Genomic DNA, 24471 nt, shown 5'->3' on the forward strand with positions numbered 1-24471 from the left:
TATATTTTAATTAAAACAAGGCTGTTATAGATTTTTTCCTGTTTGTGCCAGACGTAAGTTTTGTGCGAGCTTGCGTGCGTGCGTGTTTTTATTTATTTATTTTACATACTTGTCAAATCTCACCTACCAGCGATGAAGGGATTGTGGCCCTATATATACGGGACAATGTTATAGAAAAAGAGCAATCCAATCAATTGTTATATCACTTTTAAGTGAACATGGCTTCCCTTTTCACTAAGTTGCTCCTCCTTCTCTTTCTCTGGTATTCTCTCACTTGTCTCTCTTCTAGTGTTCCTAATGGGTATTCCATTTTGAACCAAGATCTTGACAAGTACAATTCTAAGAGACAAGTCTTCCGTCTATTCCAAGAGTGGAAGAAGGAGACTGGACGAGAATACCAAACCCTAGAAGAGGAGAAAATGAGATTTCAGATTTTCAAAAACAATTTGAAGCATATCAAAGAGAAAAATGCAAAAAGAAAGTCATCCGATGACTATAGTTTAGGTTTGAACCAGTTCTCAGATATGAGTTATGAAGAGTTCAGCAGAATCTACTTACATGAGACAGAGGAGCCCATAACTGAAAGCAACAAGGGAAGAATGGCGTCGAATGAAGAATCGTGTCCCAACGCACCTTCTTCCTTGGATTGGAGGTTGAAAGGAGCTGTAACTTATGTTAAGGACCAAGGCTCATGTGGTAAGTTTAAATTAACTGCGTTAATTTATACAACCTAAATGAAGTATATATGACAGAAGCATAATAATAACTCAAATTCGTCTCTACAGGTAGCTGTTGGGCATTCTCTGCAGCTGGAGCCATAGAAGGAATAACTCAAATAGTCACACAAAATCTTACATCACTTTCTGAACAACAACTCATGTCTTGTGATGAGACTAATGGTGGTTGCCGATCAGGAGGGTGGCACTATAGGGCATTGGATTATGTCAAGAGAAATGGTATTGCCACTGAAAGTGATTACCCATACACGGAAGACGATAGTCCATGCAATTCCACTAAGGCTAGTGTTTAATATTCATTCCCTTGAATTGTTATCTTGTGTCGATTGGGTAGTTAGAGTTTTGTACTGTCTAATTCTGGTTTAATATCCTCTCTTTTATCATGATTCAGGAACAAATGACATTTGCTACTATTGATGACTATAGTTATTGGTGGGGGACACCTATATCAGAAGATTCTCTCTTTTGTCACGTTGTCAATCAACCCGTTAGTGTTTCCATATATGCAAGCTCAGATTTTATGTCCTACACAAGTGTAAGTCATCAATATCGATCTTTGTTATATTTGCACAGGCACAGAATTGACTACCCTCATAAGTTAATGAAATAAAGGACTGCAAATAAACAAGTTAATTGTGTTTGTGTTGAATGGTTCTTAGTTCCTCGTGTCATTTATCATATGCCTCAGTACTGCCCATTATATTTGCCTATCATGAGACATTTCAAAAGTTGTTTAATTTCTTAATTTTCTGCAGGGAATCTTTAGCGGGGACGATTGCACAAGCATTTTTTCATCATGTTCTCATAATCATGCTGTGTTAATCGTCGGATATGGTTCGTCAAGTACGGGTCAAGATTACTGGATTGTGAAAAACTCATGGGGATCCACTTGGGGACAGTCTGGTTACATCTTGGTCAAGAGGAACACTGGTACTACTCATGGAGTGTGTAACATAAATTGCTCTGGTTCTTTCCCAATTAAAGACACACCAGATTTCAAGCTTGCTGCCTCCATATGAAGACCAGTAGTAGTAAATAAAGCCATGCAATATATAGTCATGTGCTGGACATCTTGAGCCTTTGCACACTATATATGTGTATTAGGCATGAATAAATGGCAAATGATTTGCCTTTAAATGAAGCTTATGTAAGCCCTATTTATGAATGAAACTATGAAGGTTTCTATATGTGTTCAACTTTTGATCTTCAGAATGAAACAGATAGTGTATCGTTCTGATGAAAGTTACCACTGAAATAATTGTTTCTAAATATTAAAATTGTGTCTGTAATTAATCTCAATCAAGCCAACTAACACCAAAGTGAGCTGGAAATAAAAAAGAAGTCAAATAAATAAAAAAGACAAACTAAATTAAGGACACACCATTTTGAATTCTAATAGAAATCAAAAGGTTGAAGATTATGATCTTCATCATGCTCTTATTGGTAGCCTATTGTTCTCTATTGGATTCCTCAAGTGTACCCATCATGACAAGTAATATAATATGAGAAGAGCATCATTCCCTCAGAGATTTGAATGAAAAGTAGGACCAAGCAAAAGATTATCTAAATTCAATTAAGTTGAGAAAAACACAATTAGTGGACAAAGTGAGTTTGAAAATTATATCAAAACTATAAAATAAAGAAAAGAAATTTATTCTTAGACTTGAGGCATAAATTGAGACCTAGGATTATTTATCCCCCTTATATTTCATTATATTAAAATTAAATTCTCTCATGAATGTTTTAAACCAAAATATAAGTGCCAACCTAAGATTCTAAAAATACTTGAACATGCTCCATTAAGTTTTGAACAAGTGTTTAATTTAATTAATTTCTCAATCTCTTGTTACAATTAGTAAATCCTAAGTTTAAATTCCAATTACACTCAAGTTAAACCTAAATGTATCTCAAATGAACACAATATCTAAATGGTAGCCAATCAGTTAAAAGAATTAAAAGAATAGTAAACTACACACTTATATATCATTAATCACAAAAGGAGAGAGAAGAAAATTAATGTTAATCCATATAAGGGTTCAAAAATAATCCTAGAGTAAAGAGTTTATCTACTCATAATCATCCAAAAGCTATAAATACACAAAATATTCTCAGCAATATGAAACTACAAGAAGAAAAATGGAGAAAAAATGAAGGAACTAAAAAATGGAGCTTGAAACTTCCTGTCACGCCCCAAAAATAGAGGGTGACCGGCATGAGTGTGAACCACTCACACATCCCCGTAAGCCACGGAATGAAAATTTATTCCATTTTTACAAAGAAAAGAAAGAAAATTAATCGAATCAGATGAGAATTAAAATTATATATATATATATATATATTTAAGCTAATTGTCATAAGAAAGTGTCAACATTTTTGTAGAAATTTTGGTAAAACCTCCTCTATAATTAGGATCTATAGGGCATTGGATTATGTCAAGAGAAATGGTATTGCCACTGAAAGTGATTACCCATACACGAAAGACAATAGTCCATGCAATTCCACTAAGGCTAGTGTTTAATATTCTTTCCCTTGAATTGTTATCTTGTGTCGATTGGGTAGTTAAAGTTTTGTACTGTCTAATTTTGGTTTAATATCCTCTTTCTTTTATCATATGATTCAAGAACAAATGACATTTGCTACTATTGATGACTATAGTTATTGGTGGGAGACACCTATATCAGAAGATTCTCTCTTTTATCACGTTGTCAATCAACCCGTTAATGTCTCCATATATGTAAGCTCAGATTTTATATCCTACACAAGTGTAAGTCATCAATATCGATCTTCGTTATATTTGCACAGGCACAGAATTGACTACCCTAATAAGTTAATGAAATAAAGGACTACAAATAAACAAGTTAATTGTGTGTGTGTTGAATGGTTGTTAGTTCCTCGTGTCATTTATCATATGCATCAGTACTGACCATTATTTTTGCCTATCACGAGACATTTCAAAATTTGTTTAATTTCTTAGTTTTCTACAAGGAATCTTTAGCGAGGACTGTAGAGAATATAATTATGTCATCTGATTAGTGTCATGTGTGCTGTCATTATAAGTGGTTATACGGTTATTAGCTAGACATGTGTATATATTTTATCTTCTGTTTACCTTTTGTATATAAGAACTCTGTATCACTTCTTATCATACAATACAAGAGATTAAAATTCTTTTTCATCCTTTTCTCTCTTTTCTCTGCACCTTAATATGGTATTGGAGCTTATGTACTATCAATGGTGTCTGAATCCTCCAACTCCTCCAATGGCAAACTTGCCATAATTGATGCATCTAAGAATGGTGACACTATTTCCTTTGCACACTACCTCACAGTGAAACTCGATGAGAAGAATTATCTTGTTTGGAAATAACAAGTCGAATTTGCAATTTATGGCCATAACCTTTAGACTTATATTGAGTCATCCCGTTCTCCTCAATAATTTTCATTTGATGCCAATCTTCTAGTCGGAGTTATTTCATTGGCTTATCTGCAGTGGTATCACCAGGATCAGCTCTTATTCTCATGGCTTCAATCCATTGTCTCCGACGGCATGATGGCTCGATTAGTTAGTTGTACCACATCTTTTGAGGCTTGGAAGCGTATCAAAGGTTTCTTCTCTGCTCATCACCGAGAAAACATTCATCAATTCAAGAAAGAGCTTCATAACACAAAGAAAGAGGATCGCTCCATTTCTGAATACATTCTTCTTATAAAATCCCTAGCTGATGTACTTATTGCTGTCAGTCACTTTGTCTCCAAGCAAGATCAAATTGAGGTCATTCTTGACAGACTGCCTGATAATTATGAGTCAATCATCTCTTCCATTAATACTCAGCGTGATCCATTCTCTTTAGTAAAGTGGAATCACTTCTGGTTGGTCATGAATTAAAGCTTGCTAAATCACTCAAATTATCTATTGAGGTCTCTCACATCTGAAGGTTAATGTTGCTCACACCTCTTTATCACCTACTTCTTCTGGTGCTAGTTTATCGTAATTGCAATCGACAGTATTGTTGGCTCCTATTCATCAGCAATTTCAACATCAAGGTGGTGATAGTGGTCGCCGTGGTCGTGGTGGTCGAGGAAGTAGAGGTCGTTGTGGCTTTTTTACACCTCATTCTAATATGGTTTGTCAAGTTTGTACTAAGCCTGGGCACTCTAGCTTCTTTTGCTATCACAAGTTTGATTAGAATTATTCATATCCTTCTCCATCTCATCCATCTCTTCAACTCAACTATGCCTACACACCTTCCCCATCTATTTATTCTACCTTTTACGATCCATACTCGCCTACTTTTCCCTTACCTATTCATGAATTTCTTACTAATACTTGGATTGCTGATTCTGGTGCTACACACCATACTACTCCATATTTTTCTAACATTATGCAGGCTACACCTTATGGTAGTTCTAGTCAGGTCTATGTTGGCAATGGGACAGGTTTGTCTATTCATCATTTAGGTCGTTCTTAATTATCTACTTCCAATCCTTCCTCTCCTTTACATCTTCATGATGTCTTACATGTTCCTCATGTTACTAATAATTTACTTAGTATTCCTCGTCTCACTTCTGATAACAATGTTAATGTTGAATTTGGCCCTGGTTCTTATTGTATTAAATCACAGAACACTTATCAAGTTCTTCTCACGGGCAGCCATAGACTAGATGGCCTATATGTGTTCACTCCACCATCTTCATCTCAAATTCAGTCCTCCTCTACTTATTCTGTAAAGCTCATTCATCCATCATCAAATTCAACTCACAGTACTAAACTTACTGTAACACTTTCACCTTCACTTTTGTTAGATTTATGGCATCAACATCTTATGTATTTTCCTAGTACTTTGATTCCTAAACTTTTAAAAGATCATAAACTTGTATTTGCTAATAATATTTTCAATAAGATGCCAACTAGTTTTTGTTCTGCTTATTGTATAGGAAAGTCTCATAAATTGATTTCACTACCATCAGATTGTATTTCTACTTCACCCTTAGAGCTTGTTTTTGCTGACCTTTAGGGACCTGCTCCTTGTCCCTCAATTCATGGTTCAACATATTACCTTGCCTTTGTTGATCATTTTTCTTGCTATTGTTGACTATATCCTCTTAAACGCAAGTTAGATACATTTTCTGCCTTTTTAACCTTTAAAGCAATGGTTGAAAATCAATTAAATACTAAAATAAAAGCATTGCAAACTGATAGTGGTGGTGAATTCAGATGTTTGGATTATTTCCTTGCTCAGCATGGTATTGTACATCGATATTCTTATCCCTATACACATTATTAGAAGGGTATTGTTGAAAGACGACACCGTTATCTAGTAGATACTAGTTTAGCTTTATTATCTCAAGCAAATTTACCTCTTAAATACTGGGAAGATGCTTTCCTCACTGCCACCTATGTTACCAATTTGCTCCCCTCTTTTGCCATTGCTAATTCAATTCCCTATACCAAACTTGTTAAGCAGTCTCCTGATTTTTCCTTTCTTCATGTGTTTGGTTGTGCTTGCTTCCCTCTTCTTCGTCCTTATAACTCTCATAAGTTTTCTTTTCACCTTCTTAGGCTATAGTATGTGTCATCATGGCTATAAATTCCTTTCTCCTAGTAGCTGTATCTATATCTCTAGAGATGTCCAATTTAATGAAACTTCCTTTCCTTTTTGTACTATGTCTACCTCTAGCTCTATACCATTGTTGTCTTCCTCTCCATCTGGTCTAATCCCTCTTATGCCTTCTATTTCTTCTGGTCTTTCATTATCTTCTCCTTTTTCTAGCCTTTTGATATCTTCCACTTCTTCTAGTCTTTCACTATAGTCTCACTCTGTCCCACTGTCATCATCCCTGTCTGTTCCACCTAGTATTAATCCTACTTCTATGTCTTCTCTTGTTCCCTTATCTTATTCTTCTTCTACTGCTTCTCCTCCCTCTTCTTCTTCACCACCTAAAAATACTTATCCTATGGTTACTCGTTCTAAGAGAGGTATTTTCAAACCTAAAGTTTATCATACTTCTTCTTTTTTTACTGATCCTCCTACTGATCCTTATCTAGCCTTACAAGACCTATGATGGAAACAAGCCATGCTTGATGAATATAATGCCCTTATTCAAATAAAACTTGGTCTCTTATTCCACTACCTTCTCATCATCCTGTGATTGGCTGTAAATGGGTGCTTAGGCAAAAGGACAATCCAGATGGTACATTAAATAAATATAAAGCCCTCCTTGTTGCTAAAGGTTTTTATCAAACCTATAGATTTGACTATACAGAAACATTCTCTCCAGTAATTAAACCTGCCACTATACAGACTGTTCTTACTCTTGCTCTTTCTCAATCTTGGTCTATTTCTCAAGTTGATGTTAACAATGCTTTCCTCAATGGCACCTTAGAAGAAGAGGTTTATATGCATCAACTTCTTGGCTTTAAATCTGCTAACCCTTAACTGGTCTGCAAGTTGCACAAAAGTTTTTATGGTCTCAAACAAGCTCCTCGGGCTTGGTTTCATCGTCTTGCTAATGCCTTACATAAGTTTGGTTTTGTTCCTAGTCACTGTGATCCCTATCTTTTTATTCGACACACTGCTATAGATTTAACATATGTCTTAGTATATGTTGATGACATACTCATTACTGGAAATTCTGCTAATTATGTTACCAATCTGAAATATTGGTTGAATTCTGAATTTTTCTCTAAAGGATCTAGGTACTCTCAATTACTTTCTGGGTGTTGAAGTAAAATCTCATGGTTCTGGTATTTTATCTCTTTCACAATAAAAATACATCAAAGATATTCTAGCTAAAGCTGGGATGTTAAACTCAAAAGGAGTGGCCACACCCATGGTATCCTCTGCTAAACTCAGTAAATTTTCATTTTCAGAACCATTTTCCAATCCATAACTTTATCGATCTATTGTTGGGGTTCTCCAATATCTCACTATCACAAGACCAGAACTTTCTTTCAATATCAATAAGGTGTGCCAGTATATATAGTGTCCTCTTATGTCTCATTGGCATGCAGTCAAATGAATTTTAAGGTATCTAAAAGGCATAATATCATATAGCTTGTTTTTTTCAAAACAGCAAGCTCTGACTCTTCAAGCATTCTATGATGCTGACTAGGGTAGTGATTCTGATGATCGGTAAACCTCAGGTTCTTGCATTTTTCTTGGTGGCAACTTGATTTCTTTATAATAACCTAAAATAATAATAATAATAAAATCAAATAATTAAGTGTATAAGTTGTGTTTTAATAGTAATTACAAGAATTTTGGAATTATTATGACCAGAAGGAAAGTTGTTGTAGTGGCAGCTAAGCAAGTATTCTTCCAACAAGTCTGAAGTTTGAATCTAGCTAAGGCAAAATGAGATTTTATGTTTTTTGCTTTCAGAAATTACAAAATTACCCTTCTTTAAATCTGATAAAAATCTTCCCCTTCTTCAATTTTTTTAGAGACCGACAGAGAGAGGGAGAGAGAGTCAAAGAGCAGTTGTATCGGGGGTCACCTTTGCCGCCTCTGTCTTCTTCTTCCTCCTTCTTCGTCTTCAACATCGGTGGTGTGTGCAAGTGGCAATCGAGAGGGAGAGAGGAGAGCTTCAATCATCCAGACCTTCATTTTCGTTCTCCTCCCCTTCATCACTAACGAGATCAAGTGGTCATGTTGGGTGTGTGTGAAGCGGGAGACCTTTTGCTAGTAGAGGTTGCTGGATTCTTCCACGTCCTTTCGTGTTTGTGCTGTTCTGTGCTATCTCTATTTTTGCTTCTTCCTTCTTTTTCCTGTTTGCGTGAGGGGTAAGCTCAAAGAAATCTTCCTTTTCTTCTATGTTTTGTAGCACGTTTGATTCCTCAACCATGATCTATTGTGATGAATGAAGGATTTGGGTATTGATCTTCGTGGATTTAAATTTATGAAGTTGTTTGGAAGCTGTAAGTGGTTTGAAATTTTTAGAGTAGGAAGCTTGATGATATGCTTTGAATTTTTAATGTACTCTAGATGTTTGATAAAATATCTAAAAGAGTTGGAGTGGAGTTATTAACCATATTCAGCACACTAAGGACTAATATTATGGATTTAAATTTAGTTTGGATAAAGATATGAATTTTGGAAGCATAGAAAATTTAATTAAGTGTTTAGAAAATTATTTCTGAGAAGAAATCTAAAGAGTAAGATGGTTGTTATATGGTTGATAACTGATAAACTATGGTATTGTTTCATAATTTGACTTTTGGATGTACATGAAGTGTTTAATGAAATGTGATGAATAGTTGTTGATTTATGGTAACAACTAAGTGTGATGAATGGGTTACCTGGATAAGGGGGGAAAACTTGAATTTTATATATTGATTATGAATCCATATGTAAATAGTTAAATTCCTGGGATAGTATGGTTATTGATGAATTGTTAGATAAAGGTTGGAAGATTAGAAAGCCTAAAAAGAAACCTCTATGTGTAAATTTTGTTACTAAAACTTAAAGTTTTATTACTAATTCTGGTTGAGTGAATTCTCCTAAAGAGAGACTTGTTGGTTCAAAAGTAAAGTTCATTAAGATCTTATTATTTATTATTGGGTGATTGTGAGAAGGGTAGCTCAATTGGAGTTGTAATAAGTGAGTCTCGAACTTTGAAATCACTACAGGTAAGTGGATAGCGTCCTAACTGATTTTTTTAAATCAAAATTTCTTTTACTAGAATATTATGTTTTTCTGGAAATTATTTTAATAGCATTAATGCGATTATTAGATATTTGTTTATTAACATTACTTTATTTTGAGAAATTAGCTTTACTAAATTTGAAATGTTATTTGATCAATTAAATCAAGTTTGGACTTTGATTATGAGATTTTTATTTTATCAAATATTAGATTGATACAGAGAATGATTCATGCAAGTTTGACTTTGAATTTTTTTTTATTATTCGATAAATGCACGCATGAGCATTAGATATGAAATTTTGTTCTGGCAAGTTTTAATGCTTAAAAGCATTCATGCGAGTTTCATTTTGAGAATGAGAACTGTATTTTGAAAGTGATGATTTTCTCGCATGTTTGAAAATGATTTTAAAAAGGGACTTTATACAGAACACTGGTTGCTAACGGTAGTTCCGTTAGCCCTTAGCGTGCTATGGTTCACCTAGCTGGCAGGGTGATTATAGGAGGTGCTAGCCCTGTGTGATGGCCAACGCATGTGGAACAGAGGGATGGTTATTCGTGAGCATCGTACTCACGTTTGATTTCGTGGCTTTAAGCCACGTTTGGTTAGCATTATCTGTGGATTGTGTGTCCACGTTTGTTTCGTGGTTTCAGCTGCATTTGGTTACTAACCCTTGTGAACTATGTGTCCACGTTTGTCTTCGTGGCATAAGCCGCATTGGATTATTTACTCTTGTGGACTGTGTGTCCACCTTTGTTAATGGTTCTGATAAGTCCCTATAATTATGAATTTGATTATTTGGTGATTTTATATCCCATTGGTTTTTATTTAGTAATTTATTTACAAGTATTTATTTCATTTATGTGACTTCTTAAAATCAAGTGATATTAACATTTGCTATCATAGTTCAATGGTTTAAGATTTTATTCAAAATTTTATAGAGCCATTTTATTCTGAAGTTTATACATTTTTTTATGGAAATTGTTGTTTCTTTAACTTACATGATTATTTCAAACTTTTCTTTTTATTCATGTTAAATTATTTATTGTTGGGACGTTATTTACTAAAAAATTATTTTGGTCTCAGATAGCATAATTGACACTGTACGTCTTACCTACTAATGATGGATGTTTGCGGAACATAATGGAGGTTTGTTCTATAAATATGTCTTATTGATATAAATATGAAATTTATGTATTATGTCATGAGACATATGATTAGGTGCTCCACATAACTTATAATTAGAATCCTTAGTTTATTATATATTTTGTCTACTGGCTGGAAGGAGCCGAGCTCTTGTTGGATATAATGTTTGAGAAAAATTTTTATGATACAGAATTTTTGGGAGATCCTATTTACAGAGAAGGTTCTATAAAAATTTTTACAAAATGTTGAAATAATTATTAAAATAATTAGTATTAATAGTTTTAAAATGCCAGTGAATACCTGAGTACTTTTTTAATTAAATGAAATAAACCTTGAATTTGTGGCTTATAGGATGTATGTGTAGTTCACATCCTGTGCTGGTCACCCCCTATTTTGGGGTGTGACATTCTTGATGTGTAAAGAAGCAATCCACTGTGGCAAGATCTAGTACTGAAGCTGAGTATAGAAGTCTTGGTAATGTCACAACTGAACTTACCTGGCTTCAAAGCTTACTTACAGAACTCAAAGTGCTAATAGCTCAGCACAGTCCTTTAGTTTACTGTGATAACATTAGTGCTGTACAATTAGCTCATAATCTTGTCTTGCATCATCGAACCAAACATATAGAACTAGATTTATTCTTTGTTCGTGACAAAGTGTACTTCAAAAGCAAATCAAAGTTACCTATATTCCTTCTGCAGATCAAATTGCCGATATCTTTACTAAGCCATTATCTAGTGCATGATTTCATACACTGAAGACTAAACTCAAAGTGTTTGATGTCAACCCACCTTGAGTTTATGGGAGGCTGTTAGAGAATATAATTATGTCATCTGATTAGTGTCATGTGTGCTGTCATTATAAGTGGTTATATGGTTATTAGCTAGACACGTGTATATACTTTATCTTCTGTTTACCTTTTGTATATAAGAACTCTGTACCACTTCTTATCATACAATACAAGAGATTAGAATTCTTTTTTGTCCTTTTCTCTCTTTTCTCTAAACCTTAATAGGGACGATTGCATAAGCATTTCTTTATCATGTTCTCATAATCTTGCTGTGTTAATCATTGGATATGGTTCGTCAAGTACGGGTCAAGATTACTGGATTGTGAAAAACTCATGTGGATCCACTTAGGGACAGTTTGGTTACATCTTGGCCAAGAGGAACACTAGTACTACTCATGGAGTGTGTAACATAAATTGCTCTGGTTCTTTCCCAATTAAAGACACACTAGATTTCAAGCTTGCTGCTTCCATATAAAGACCAGTAGTAGTAAATAAAGCCATGCAATATATAGTCATGTGCTGGACATCTTGAGCCTTTGCACACTATATATATATGTATTAGGCATGACTAAATGGCAAATGATTTTCCTTTAAATGAAGCTTATGTAAGCCCTATTTATGAATGAAACTATAAAGCTTTCTATATGTGTTCAACTTTTGATCTTCAGAATGAAACAGATAATGTATCATTCTGACGAAAGTTACCACTGAAATAATTATTTCTAAATATTAAAATTGTGTCTATAATTAATCTCAATCAAGCCAACTAATACCAAAGTGAGCTGGAAATAAAAAAGAAGTCAAATAAATAAAAAAGACAAACTAAATTAAGGACACAACATTTTGAATTCTAATAGAAATCAAAAGGTTGAAGATTATGATCTTCATCATGCTCTTATTGGTAGCCTATTGTTCTCTATTAGATTCCTCAAGTGTATCCGTCATGACAAGTAATATAAAATGAGAAGAGCATCATTCCCTCGAAGATTTGTATGAAAAGTAAGACCAAGCAAAAGATTATCTAAATTCAATTAAGTTGAGAAAAACACAATTAGTGGACAAAGTGAGTTTGAAAATTATATCAAAACTATAAAATAAAGAAAAGAAATTTATTCTTAGACTTGAGGCATAAATTGAGACCTAGGATTATTTATCTTCCTTATATTTCATTATATTAAAATTAAATTCTCTCATGAATGTTTTAAACAAAAATATAAGTGCCAACCTAAGATTCTAAAAATACTTGAACATGCTCCATTAAGTTTTGAACAAGTGTTTAATTTAATTAATTTCTCAATCTTTTGTTACAATTGGTAAATCCTAAGTTTAAATTCCAATTACACTCAAGTTAGACCTAAATGTATCTCAAATGAACACAATATCTAAATAGTGGCTAATCAGTTAAGAGAATTAAAAGAATAGTAAACTAAACACTTATATATCATCAATCACAAAAGGAGAGAGAAGAAAATTAATGTTAATCCGTATAAGGGTTTAAAAATAATCCTAGAGTAAAGAGTTTAGCTACTCATAATCATCCAAAAGCTATAAATACACAAAATATTCTCAGCTATATGAAATTACAAGAAGAAAAATGGAGAAAAAAATGAAGGAACTAAAAAATGGAGCTTGAAACTTTTTCAAGGCTTCAACACTTGATCCAAACATTTTTGGCCAAATAAAACATTGTGTTTTGCTGTCAGGGGAGAAAATCGTGACTTTTGCTTGACTTTGACCTACACATATACAATTGGTCAAGAGAATCAAAAATGAATCTTGATGTGGCAATACAAGGTTGTTAGGTATATTAATATCCTATAAGGATAGGATATATGTTGAGCTAAGATATTGTGATAACCCAAGAATTTTAAGAAAAAAAATTATATATATAAGATTGTGTTTGAATTATAATTATATTAACTCTCGGAATAAATGTGAGAAGGAAGAAAGCTAGTGTAGTGACAGCAGAATATGTATTCTCTCATTAGGTCACGTGTTCAAATCTGATGAAGACTAGGAACACTTTTTCTGCTCTTTGTTTATAAAATTATGAAATTACCCCTTTCCAGATCTGATAAAAGCTTCCTTCTCTTCTTTGGCCATTCTAGAAAAACACAGAGAAAGAGTATGAGAAGTTGACCGACTCAATATTTCTTTACACCTCCAACCCTTTTCTAGTTCCAATGATCGCCGACTCATCTCCCCTTCATGTTTTTGGTGTTCTGGTTCGTTCCCTCTGTGGTCCCTGTCTCTATTCTTTTTCTTCATTTTTAGCTCCGTCTTTGTCTGTCTTCATCGGGTTTGGGTTGTTGCTAATTCATTTCTTTTCATTTTTGCCAAGTCGTGTTCAGCGAATCCCCCTTATTCAACTGTAGGCTTCATTTCCTTCTTGGTGTGTGTGTGCTGTCGGCTTTTCTGAGGTGAGGAATTTGAACTATTTCATTTGTTGGTTCTGTTGTGTATGTGAATGGATGGAATAAGGGAGTTAAATGCTGAAAAAAGTTGTTCTCCTCTATGCTGCAGTCGCTGTTCTTTGTGCAGTTACAGATTTCATTTTTTTTACTGCTGTGTGCGCACATGAGATTACAGAGGGTTAACGTGTTCTGTTGTAGCTATACGTGAGGAATAGATTTTTGTCTGGTTCTGCTACTGCCATGCTGTGTAGTGAGAAAATAAATAAATGATGATAATAGTAAATAAAGTTAAATAAGATTGAAATCCATCTGAACTTGGTAATGATATATGTATATATGTGATTTGAGGATTGAAGTTTCAGAAAAATTCACTTCCCCATTGCTGTGACCATGCGTGTTTGTATGAGGGAAGAGATGATGTTGTAGGTTGGAGGTCTATTTGGAAATAATTAGATTATTAATACTGTGAGGCTCAAGGAAGCTGAAATCTTGAAAGAAAGATTAATCTTAGCTTGGCATTATGCCCATAAAGTATTCAATAAAATGCTTAGTGGAAGAAGTTTGTTAGTATGGAAGCTATTGAACTATGAATGGATTGTTTTGAATAAAACAAATTGGTGAAAATTAGTGGTATTAATGATAACACTTGGACCAACTCTAAATATGATGTTGGTTTTGGAAATTTTAGATGCTGGTGGTTGATTTGGAATTGTGTTAAAAATTTCATTTATTTATATCTTTATAGGGTGTATGGAAGAACATGACTCGAACAAGAATTAAATGAAGAATATTTTGAGAATTTGAACTCTGATGGGCAAGTGAATAGCATTCCATTTAATTTAATTTTAATAGTCTTTTATTGAAATATTTATTCTTATGAATTACAGTAATTTTGAAAAATATGGAATATTGATGAAGGATAAATAAATTACGATGTGTGCATTTATTTATTCTCAAAAATATATTTTCAAGATTGATGAAAGCATTCTTGTACGGTTGTTAAGCTTTGAAATTTATTGGCTACTCAATTAATGCAAGTTTGGTATATTAGCTATAAAGTATGATTTTAGCAAATTTTGAGATTTGAAACAATTCATGCGAGTTTCATATAGAGAATGATAATTTTATTACAATAATAATTATTTTTCTTGCATGTTTAAAGCATGATTTTTAAGAAGACTTTAAATAGAACACTACTGCTAATGGTAGTTCTGTTAGCCCATAGCATTGTGGTTAAAAACTAGCTAGTTTATCTCGTGGGCTTTGTTCTCACATTTGTTATTCGTGAGCTTTGTACCTGCATTTGATTTCGTGGCCTTGAGCAGCGTTTGGTTAGCATTACTCTCGTAGATTGTGTGTCCACGTTTGTTTCGTATCTTCGGCTGTATTTGGTTACTTACCCTATTAGACTATGTGTTCACGTTTGTCTCCATGGCCATGAGCTGCGTTTGGTTATTTATCCTTGTGGACTACGTGTCCGCATTTGTTACCCATTCTGTTGAGTTCTCAAAAATTTTAAATATTGACTAATATGTGTTTTTGAAATTTACATGATATTGACTAGCAATTATATCACTATGGTTTATGTGTGAGTAAATTGTTTTTTCAAGCATAATAAAATAATTTGCTTCCAATTTACTCTTACTTTACGATTATGGTTATGACTTACAGACTATAAGTTTATTATGTTGAATTTTTATTTTTAATTAGTTTATGCCATTATTTGAGTTTGTTAGTTTAAATTTTTAAAATTCTATTTTAGGAATGCTATTCACTGAAAAACTTATTTTGGTCTCAGATTTATTAGTTGATGCTAATTCCACTACCGACCTCTAAAGGGTAATATAGCCACATTGGGTGAAAATGTTGGTTGGTACTATTACTTTTGATGTAAATATATAAGTCGCATGTATTTTTGATTTAAAATAAAGATTAGTGCTCCACATAGATTGTTGTTAGGATTTTATTTTGATCTATATATTGTTGCTGGCGAGAAGGAGCTAAACTCTTGATTGATATTGCATTTTGTGAGAATTTTGTTGTAGAATTTTCAGGAGATCCTATTTACAGAGGATGTTCTGTCAAAATTTTTACAAAAATGTTGAAGTCTTGTTACAACAATTAATATTAAAAGTGTTAGAATTTCTACATGATCTAATTATTTCTTTTTAGAAAATGGAATGAATCTTCATTTTAAGGCTTACCGGAACACGTGATGTAGTTCGCACCCGTATCGGTTACCCTATATTTTTGAGGCATCACAGTTTTGGTACTAGAGCCAAGGTTTTTATATATAACTAGGTGGAGCAAGAACTTTTCAATGAGATCTCAATTATCATTATGAACTCGGGCATAATTATAATTGAGGCATTATTGACAGTTCTATAGAAAGTCTTCGAATGTTGTTTGTTTCTTGTTATTGACTTCTTTTTCTATATAAAATTGTATTTTGAAACTACATATTTCTTTTATCTTCTTACATAGTTAAGCATGCCACCCAGACATCGAGTATCTAGCAAGAGCTCTATTGGTAGTAGGGCCTCTAGTAAAGTTTCTTTGACATATGAAGTGCCCTTAAGAGGTAGAGGATGGCATCAAAATAGGACTAGGACTAGGGGTGGCCGAACCCTTCAATCTCTTCAAGATATTCCTTCTAGAGGTAAACGAGCAAGTTCTTCATTTGAGGAATAGACTACCTCTTTGACACTTGATATACAAGAGGAAAGTCCCATAGTTAAATTGTCAAAATTTATAAAGTTAAATCCACCTTCTTTTTCTTAAACTAATACACAAGAGGATCCAATTGGGTTTTTTGAAGGAATTGAGAAGAGATGTAGTGTAATGACTTTCAATTTTAGATTGAAAAAAAAATTCTCCCAATGGATATTTTATTTAAATAAAATTTATAATAAGTAGAATTGGCAGTTTAAAGGAACTCATGATAAAAAATTTTCTGAGGATTCAAAGTTTAAATTTTTTTGAGTAAAAGTTTAGTTTTAAAATTGTAAGGAAATCTTGTGTCCTTTCTTGTAAATATTTTTGTACCTCTTATTGTGATTTTCTTGTGCTCTTTTTGTATTTTTTCCCATTTCTTCTTTTAGTCTGAATTAGTTCTTTCACGCAAATAAAAAAAGACAGAGCATCTCGATTTTTCTTCTCACTAGTATCATACACCTCTCTAGATCCTCATATAGTCGGTTCATCTCTCTAAACCATACCCACATTCTTAGCTTGCTGTCAACGGTGAATTCACATTGCTCCTATTGCTTGTCTACTATTGTTCTCGTCACTCTTGTTTGCCTGCCACAATGAAGCCAAGTTGCTACTTCTCTTTCCCTATCATCAACTATTCATTCATTATGTGCTCTCAACGATTTGTTCATCTTTGTCATATGGAGTGGCTGACAATCTCTTCCCTATTTCTGCTCTATTTATCATGGATGAAGGTGTGTGCTTGCATACTCATTTTTGTTTTCTTTTTCTTTTTTTCTCTTCTTCCTTAGATGTTGAAAAGTTCGTGTGTATGTGTGTGTGGTAGATTGATGATGTTGTTTGCTGGTTGGATTTTCATTTCCTTCCTTCTCGAGCTTGTGGAAGCCTGAAGCTCTTTTTTGTTCCTTCTTTGCTGCCATTCTTGCTTTCTATTCAGGTTGGCTTCTGTGTGTATGTATGTGTGCATGTTTACCTTCACCTATTATTGTTTCTCAAGTGCTGAGTGTCTTGTGTATGTGTTTGTAAGCTCAAATCATTTGCTTTCTTGGCCACAATAGCTGGTCTTTTTCCTTATCATCTGAGCTACAGAACGGAGCATTTTTTTATCTTTTCCTTTTGCAGCATTGAATACATGATGGTTCTAAGCTGTCATCACTGCACCTAAGGTTGAGGCACATCATCAATCCTCTCTTCTCCCTCTTTAAGTGCAACAACAGCTTTGAAACAATCCCTTCCTTTCCCCAATTGCTTGATGTGGTCCTGTTCTTTATTCTTGGTGTTTTACCTTCAGCTAGGTTGAAATGTTGCTTTCAGTTGGGGGCTGGAAATCTTGTGATTATGTTGAGTTGAAATATAATTAATGATGATAATAAAAATAATAAAATAAAAATAAATTGAAGTTTAGAAGTTGTTGGAATTTCTTGGTTATTTATTTCATAATTTTGTCAATAATAAATGCATGCCCTCAAGATTATTGTAAAAATGTAAGTTTTAGTTCAAGTTATTAATTGAAAATTTTAAAAATTACCAAAGCAAGGAAAAATGATTGCATAGGATGCTTGTTTATTATTTTAGTCTAAAGGAAGCTTAAGAATGATTGATATAATTTATAATGATTTATGATTGAGTAGGGTCATAAAGAACTATGGGCATAAATTGAGAGTTATCGAATGATTTGACTAACTTAAGTATAGTTGAAATGTAATTGGTTATAGTGTTGTTAGTATCGATCAAATTGAATGTTGATACCATTAAGTGTTTGGAAGATTATTTGATGAATGACTTTAGAATTTTGACTCATTTGTTAGGAGATCAAGGGCTTCATTAGAATAGAGGTCAATAGTTAAGAGAAGCAAGTCTTAAAATCCTTGAGAAATACTCAGATGAGTAGGTAGCGTTTTGAATAAATTTTTAGTAAAGTGTTTATAAAATCTCCTTATTTAAAATTTCACTGTTAATCCTTTATAAAATTGTACAAATATTCTTATTTATCTTATTTTTCTAATAATTGTTTTATTAATGAAAATGTGTGGATTTTACTGATAGCTTATATTATTGACAAGTAATGATGAAAAAAATTAAAAAAATAGTTGAACAGTGTTTGAAAGTGGAAAAATTTTGAAATTGTTTCTTGCTTCATACATGCTTAATTTCACTAAGGATAACTGAGTTCAAAATGTTAAATGCTAATGGCAGTTCCATTAGCCCTTGGCGCGTCATGATTCACCTAGCTAGCAGGATGCTTATGGGAGTGCTAGCCCCATGCAAAGGCCAACACACGTGAATTGGAGGGATGATATGCGTTAGTACTGTACTCACACTTGTTTTTGTAGGCTTTATGCTTGCACTTGATTCATGGCTTCCAACCGCGCTTGACTGGTTACTTACCCTCGTGGATTGTGTGTCTATGCTTGATTAGTTATTTACCCTCATAAACTGTGTATCTACACTTATTATTCATTCTCATTAATCCTTCCTAAATCTAAACTAAAATTTATCATTTCTTTAGTAATTCTCTGAAAGTACTTTATTGAACTGCAGCATTATTGAAAATCTTTACATTTTATGAGCAGTAAACTTTTTAGAGCCTAATCTTATTTTGTTATTATGTAAATTGCTAGAATGGAACTAGTCTCTTTGCTGGTTAGGTTGATCGGTTTTGTTGTTGTGAAAATTTTGGAAAGTCTAAATTATAGAGGAGAATCTATCAAAACTTCTACAAAACATTTAAAAACCTAATATATTACTTACATATATCAATATTTTAGTTTAAATTCTGGTTAATCAAGCTTATGAAATATAAGTTCACCTCATAATCCATGCCGATCATACCTTAATATTGGGGTGTGACATGTAGGGCCTTAAGATGCCTTGATGTTTAATATATTGAATTTCTAGTGTTTTAGCTTTAAGGAGTAGCTAGTACTTAGGCAAAAATAGTCCCTAGTTTATATGCAACAAGGGTACCTTCTTTCAATTAGGAAGAGTTCAAGACTACATTTCTGAATCGATATTTGCCTGAAAGTACTAGAGACAAAAAAGTTGAAGAGTTTTTTACTTTAAAGTGCAGTAAAGGAATATCAATAGTAGAATAAGATCAGAAGTTTATAGAATTATCTTCTTTTGCCTCTCATATCATACCTACTGAAAAGGAATGGATTAGCAGTTTTGTGCATGGATTACCAATCGACATACATGACAATATAATACCTATATTGGGTCATGATATTACTTATGCTGAGATTGTTGATGGCGCATTAAGAATTGAGAATCAACAGAAGGCAAAGGAAATGATTTCTAAGAAACACAAGAGGGAGCACGATGAGAAATTTCTCAATTCTTCTTCCAAGAGGCATCAATTTTCAAGTCAATCTCACTTTTTTGCCTTCCAATCTAGACCTAGATCATTTAGTTCACCTTCAGAAAGCACTCACATCCTGAGACCAAATTCTATTAATGTTAGACCCCAAACCCAATCAGTTCCGAATCAATCGGGTTACATTAGAGTCCTTTGTGCTAGTTGTGAAAAATACCATTCAAGACCGTGCCATAAAATGTTTGGTGCATGCTTCGAGTATGGGTAGATGGGCCATTTGAGAAGAAATTGTCTATATCTTTAGTTTATGTCGAGCCGTGGATCAATCCAACCTTTTCACCGCCTTACTTCATCATCAATCCCACCTGTTAGAGCTGCTTCTACTTCAGCTGGCAAGGGCAAGTTTGGAAAGGGAAACAGTTAGCAGGGACAGTCTTCTTTAGGGTAGAGACAAGTAAAAGTTTCTACTATGACAAGGCAGAATGCTAAAGCTTCAAATGCTGTTGTTACAGGTATTATAACTATGTGTTCTAATTAGGCTTATACATTATTTGATCCTAGATCAACTCATTCACATGTGTCTTCTTATTTTGCTAAGAGGTTAGGTAAAGAACTTACCAAACTTGACAATTCATTTGTAGTTAGTACCCCAGTAGGAGAATCTTTGATTGTTTCTTATGTGTACAAGTCTTGTGAAGTGTGTCTTGAGGGTGGAGAAACCTTTATTGATTTGATGATGCTTGATATGATTGATTTTGATGTAATTTTAGACATAGATTGGTTAGTTTCCTGCTATGCTACTGTTGATTGCCACATGAAAGTAGTGAAATTTGATATGCCAGGTGAAACTCCTTTTGTATTGCAAGGGATTTTTATAGAAAGACCTATTAATCTTATTTCAAAATTAAAAGCCCAACAATTACTACAGAAGGGTTGTCAAGGGTTTGTAGCTGTGGTAAATGACATTGATAAGTCCACTGTTAGTTTGGATTAAATCCCTATTGTTCAAGAATTTCCTGATGTATTTCTAGGAGAATTACATAGACTGCCACTAGATCGGGATATTGAATTCACCATTGACTTAGTTTCGGATACTCAACCAATTTCTATTCCACCTTATAGGATGGAACCTTTTGAGCTAAGAGAACTGAAGACTTAATTGCAAGAACTATTAGATAAGGGATTCATTCAACCTAGTACATCACCTTAGGGAGCACCAGTACTCTTTATGAAGAAAAAGGATAGGTTATTAAGACTTTGTATCGATTATCGACAGCTTAATAAAGTGACGGTGAAAAATAAGTACCCATTAGCTCAAATCGATGATCTTTTGATCAATTGCAAGGAGCTCAGTGTTTTTTAAAAACAAACTTGCATTTAGGTTATCACCAGTTAAAGATCAAGAAGGAGGATATACCTAAGATTGCATTTAGAACCCGATATGGTCATTATGAATTTCTTATAATGTCATTTGGGTTAACGAATGCACCGGCCGCATTTATGGATTTGACAAACCAAGTATCTAGACCATTCCTTGATAAATTCATGATCGTTTTTATTGATGATATTTTGATATATTCAAAGATCCCGGAGGAGCATGAACATCATATACAGCTTGTTTTACAAATGTTAAAGGAGTAACAACTTTATGCCAAGTTCTCTAAATGTGAAATTTGGCTTGATAAAGTTACCTTCTTAAGACATGTTGTTTCTAAAGATGGTATTCAGGTAGATCCAAGCAAAGTAGAAATGGTGTAAAATTGGCCAAGATTGATGACAGTTATAAAAATTCATAGTTTCTTAGGTCTTGCAGGATATTATTGTCGTTTTGTTAAGGATTTCTCTAAAATAGCTGCTCTTCTAATGAGATTAACTCAGAAGAATGTGAAATTTGAATGAGATGATAAGTGTGAAGATAGTTTTCAAAATTTGAAGGGGTATTTAACTTCAACACCAGTCTTGAGTTTACCATCAGTCAGCAGAGGGTATGCAATTTATTGTGATACTTCTTGTGTGGGTCTAGGATGTGTCTTAATACAACATGGGCGAGTTATTAGTTATGCCTTAAGAAAACTTAAGAAACACGAGTAGAACTACCTAACTCATGACTTAGAGATGGCAGCGGTTGTTTTTGCATTGAAGATCTGGCGCCACTATCTTTATGGTGAGACCTGTGAGATTTATATTGATCATAAGAGTCCTAAGTATATTTTTAAGCAAAAGGATCTTAATCTTAAACAAATAAGATGGATAGAGTTGCTTAGATTATGATTGTACAATTCTTTACCATCGTGGCAAGAAAAATATCATGGCTAATGCATTAAGTAGAAAATCTATAGGGAGTTTAGGATATATGACTTTAGCAAGAAGGGCTTTAGTGCAAGAAATTCATAAGCTTGAATAGAGTGGAGTAAAGTTTGAGATTGTTGATAGGGAAGCATTTTTAGCTTACATACGAGCTCATTCTTCTTTAATAGATCAGATTAAGAATGCTCAATATTTGGATCCAAGGTTATGAAAGTTAAAGGAAGCAATCATAGCAGGAAGTAACACTGAGTTTGAGATTGACCAAGAAGGGATATTAAAGTGTAATGGTAGAATTTGTGTGCCATAAAAGGAAAATTTAAAGCAACTTATATTGGAAGAGGCTCATCATTCTGCATATACCATTCATCCAGGAGCAACAAAGATATATCAGGATTTGAAACAACTGTATTGGTGGGATGGCATGAAAAAGGAAGTGGCAAACTTTGTCTCATGCTATTTGGCATGCCAGTAAGTTAAGGCAGAACATCAAAAGCCAACCGGATTACATCAATGATTAAAGATGCCGGAGTGAAAATGGGAAAATATCACAATGGACTTTATTACTAGGTTGACTCGTATGTTGAAAGGATATGATTCTATTTGAGTTATTGTTGATCTATTGACTAAATTAGCTCATTTCATTTCAATAAAGACAACTTATAATGTTGATAAGTATGCTCAATTGTATATTGATGAGATTTTACGGCTTTATAGGGTCCTAATATCAATAATTTCTGGTGGAGGCCACTAGTTTACTTCCCAATTCTAGATGTAATGACCCTAACATTTTAAATTGAAAAAAAAAACAACATTTTTCCTAATATTTTAATAAGTTTTATAGCATTAGAAAGAGGTAGTTTATAGGAGATTATGCTAGAAAATTTTGTAAAGATCCAGAATCTAAATTTTCTAAGCCAAAGTTTGGTTTTAAATTATAGAAAAAGTTTGTGTCCTTTCTTGTAAATTGCCGTTGATTGTAATTTTCTTGGGCCCTTTTTATAATTTTTCCCATTTCTTGTTTTTTTTTGCTCTGATTTAGCCCAATTACACGAATAGAAAAACAGAGCTTCGTGAGTTTTCTTTTCTCCATCACCCTTATACACTTCTCTAGACTTTTATAGTCGGTTCATCTCTTCCATTCTTATCAACTTTCTGAGCTCACTGTCGGTTGAGGGGTTTTTTTTCTTTGCTACTATTACTTCATTTGCTACCATCTTTCCCGCTCGTGTTGCCAGCCATAAGGGAGTGAGCTGTTGATTCTTCTTACATGTTATCGCGTTGTTTATGTCAGCAAGAGGTGAGCAGTATTCTCCTTCTTTCTTGGCCATCAGATGGTTGTCTTCCTCTTCGTTAACTATGTTCAGCTGTCACCTTCTTCCTCTTTTCCATCTTCGTTCAGCTGTCACAGTGGAGGGAGGAGGTTACAGCTTTCTGTCATTTTTTTTCAAAGGGCTATCGGTAGTGAGTAAGAAAATAATTTTTGCTTCCTTCATTCTCACCTATTGAACAACCATGCGTGAAGAAAGTATAATATTTTGCCTCTTCTTTTGGCTCCATGAAGTTTGTTCTGTCTTCTTCTCTTGGGCTATTCAGATTTGTAGTTTTTTCTCCCTTTTCATGCTGTCCGTGAGTCATGCGTGTGAGTAGTAGCTATTACTACATGTTGGTCAAAGTAATATGTAGATTCTCCTTCCTTTCATGAGTGTGGATTCTAGTCTGTTGGGCGATTTACTCTTATTTCTTCAGTGACCGAAAACATGCTCTGCTTCCCTGTGTTTGTCACGCCCCAAAAATTTAAGGCGTGATCGGCACGAGATATGTGTATAAAACCCATATCCTTTAAGCCTTGAACAAATAAACTTTGGTCCATGCAAAACTATAGGCATATTTTTATTTTATTATTATTTTATTTTTTTATAAATTTTTTTTAAAAAAGTACGTAAATGAAATAAATATTTATAAACAAATTATTGAATAAAAATTAATGGAATATAAAATCATCAAATAATTGGATTCATAATTATAGGGACTTATCAGAACAATTAACAAACGTGGACACACAGTCCACGGGGATAAATAACCAAACGTGGCTTATGCCACGAAAACAAACGTGGACACACAATCTACGAGGGCAAATAACCAAACGCGGTCGAAGCATAAAACAAACGTGGACACACAATCCACGAGGGTAAGTAACCAAATACGGCTTATGCCACGAAAACAAACGTGAGTACGATGCTCACGAATAACCATCCCTCCGTTCCACGTGCATTAGCCATCGCACGGGGCTAGCACCTCCTATGAACACCCTGCTAGCTAGGTGTACCATGGCGCGCCAAGGGCTAACGGAACTGTCGTTAGCAATCAGTGTTCTGTACAAAGTCCCTTTTTAAAACCATTTTTCAAA

General features: G+C 33.8%; 1 protein-coding gene across 1 annotated transcript; it reads left to right on the top strand.

The window, feature by feature from the left end:
• Window positions 1-218: 218 nt before the first annotated feature.
• LOC129285034 (zingipain-1-like) lies at window positions 219-1885 on the top strand. The gene is made up of 4 exons (XM_054920580.1): window positions 219-696; window positions 786-1018; window positions 1129-1272; window positions 1493-1885. Exons 1-4 carry the CDS (start codon window positions 219-221, stop codon window positions 1754-1756), a joined length of 1119 nt encoding a protein of 372 aa, XP_054776555.1. The 3' UTR covers window positions 1757-1885.
• Window positions 1886-24471: the final 22586 nt, after the last annotated feature.

The sequence above is a fragment of the Prosopis cineraria genome, unplaced genomic scaffold (assembly GCF_029017545.1).
Source record: "Prosopis cineraria cultivar Desert tree isolate PC_DT_omini unplaced genomic scaffold, ASM2901754v1 PC11, whole genome shotgun sequence".
Taxonomy (NCBI): Eukaryota; Viridiplantae; Streptophyta; class Magnoliopsida; order Fabales; family Fabaceae; genus Prosopis; species Prosopis cineraria.

What these genes read in the sequence shown, in the direction of transcription:
- LOC129285034 (XM_054920580.1), top strand. Translation starts at nt 219, where the DNA reads ATGGCTTCCCTTTTCACTAAGTTGCTCCTCCTTCTCTTTCTCTGGTAT. An exon ending in TAAGGACCAAGGCTCATGTG is followed by an intron (nt 697 to 785) that starts GTAAGTTTAAAT and finishes TCGTCTCTACAG; the next exon opens with GTAGCTGTTGGGCATTCTCT. An exon ending in ATTTTATGTCCTACACAAGT is followed by an intron (nt 1,273 to 1,492) that starts GTAAGTCATCAA and finishes AATTTTCTGCAG; the next exon opens with GGAATCTTTAGCGGGGACGA.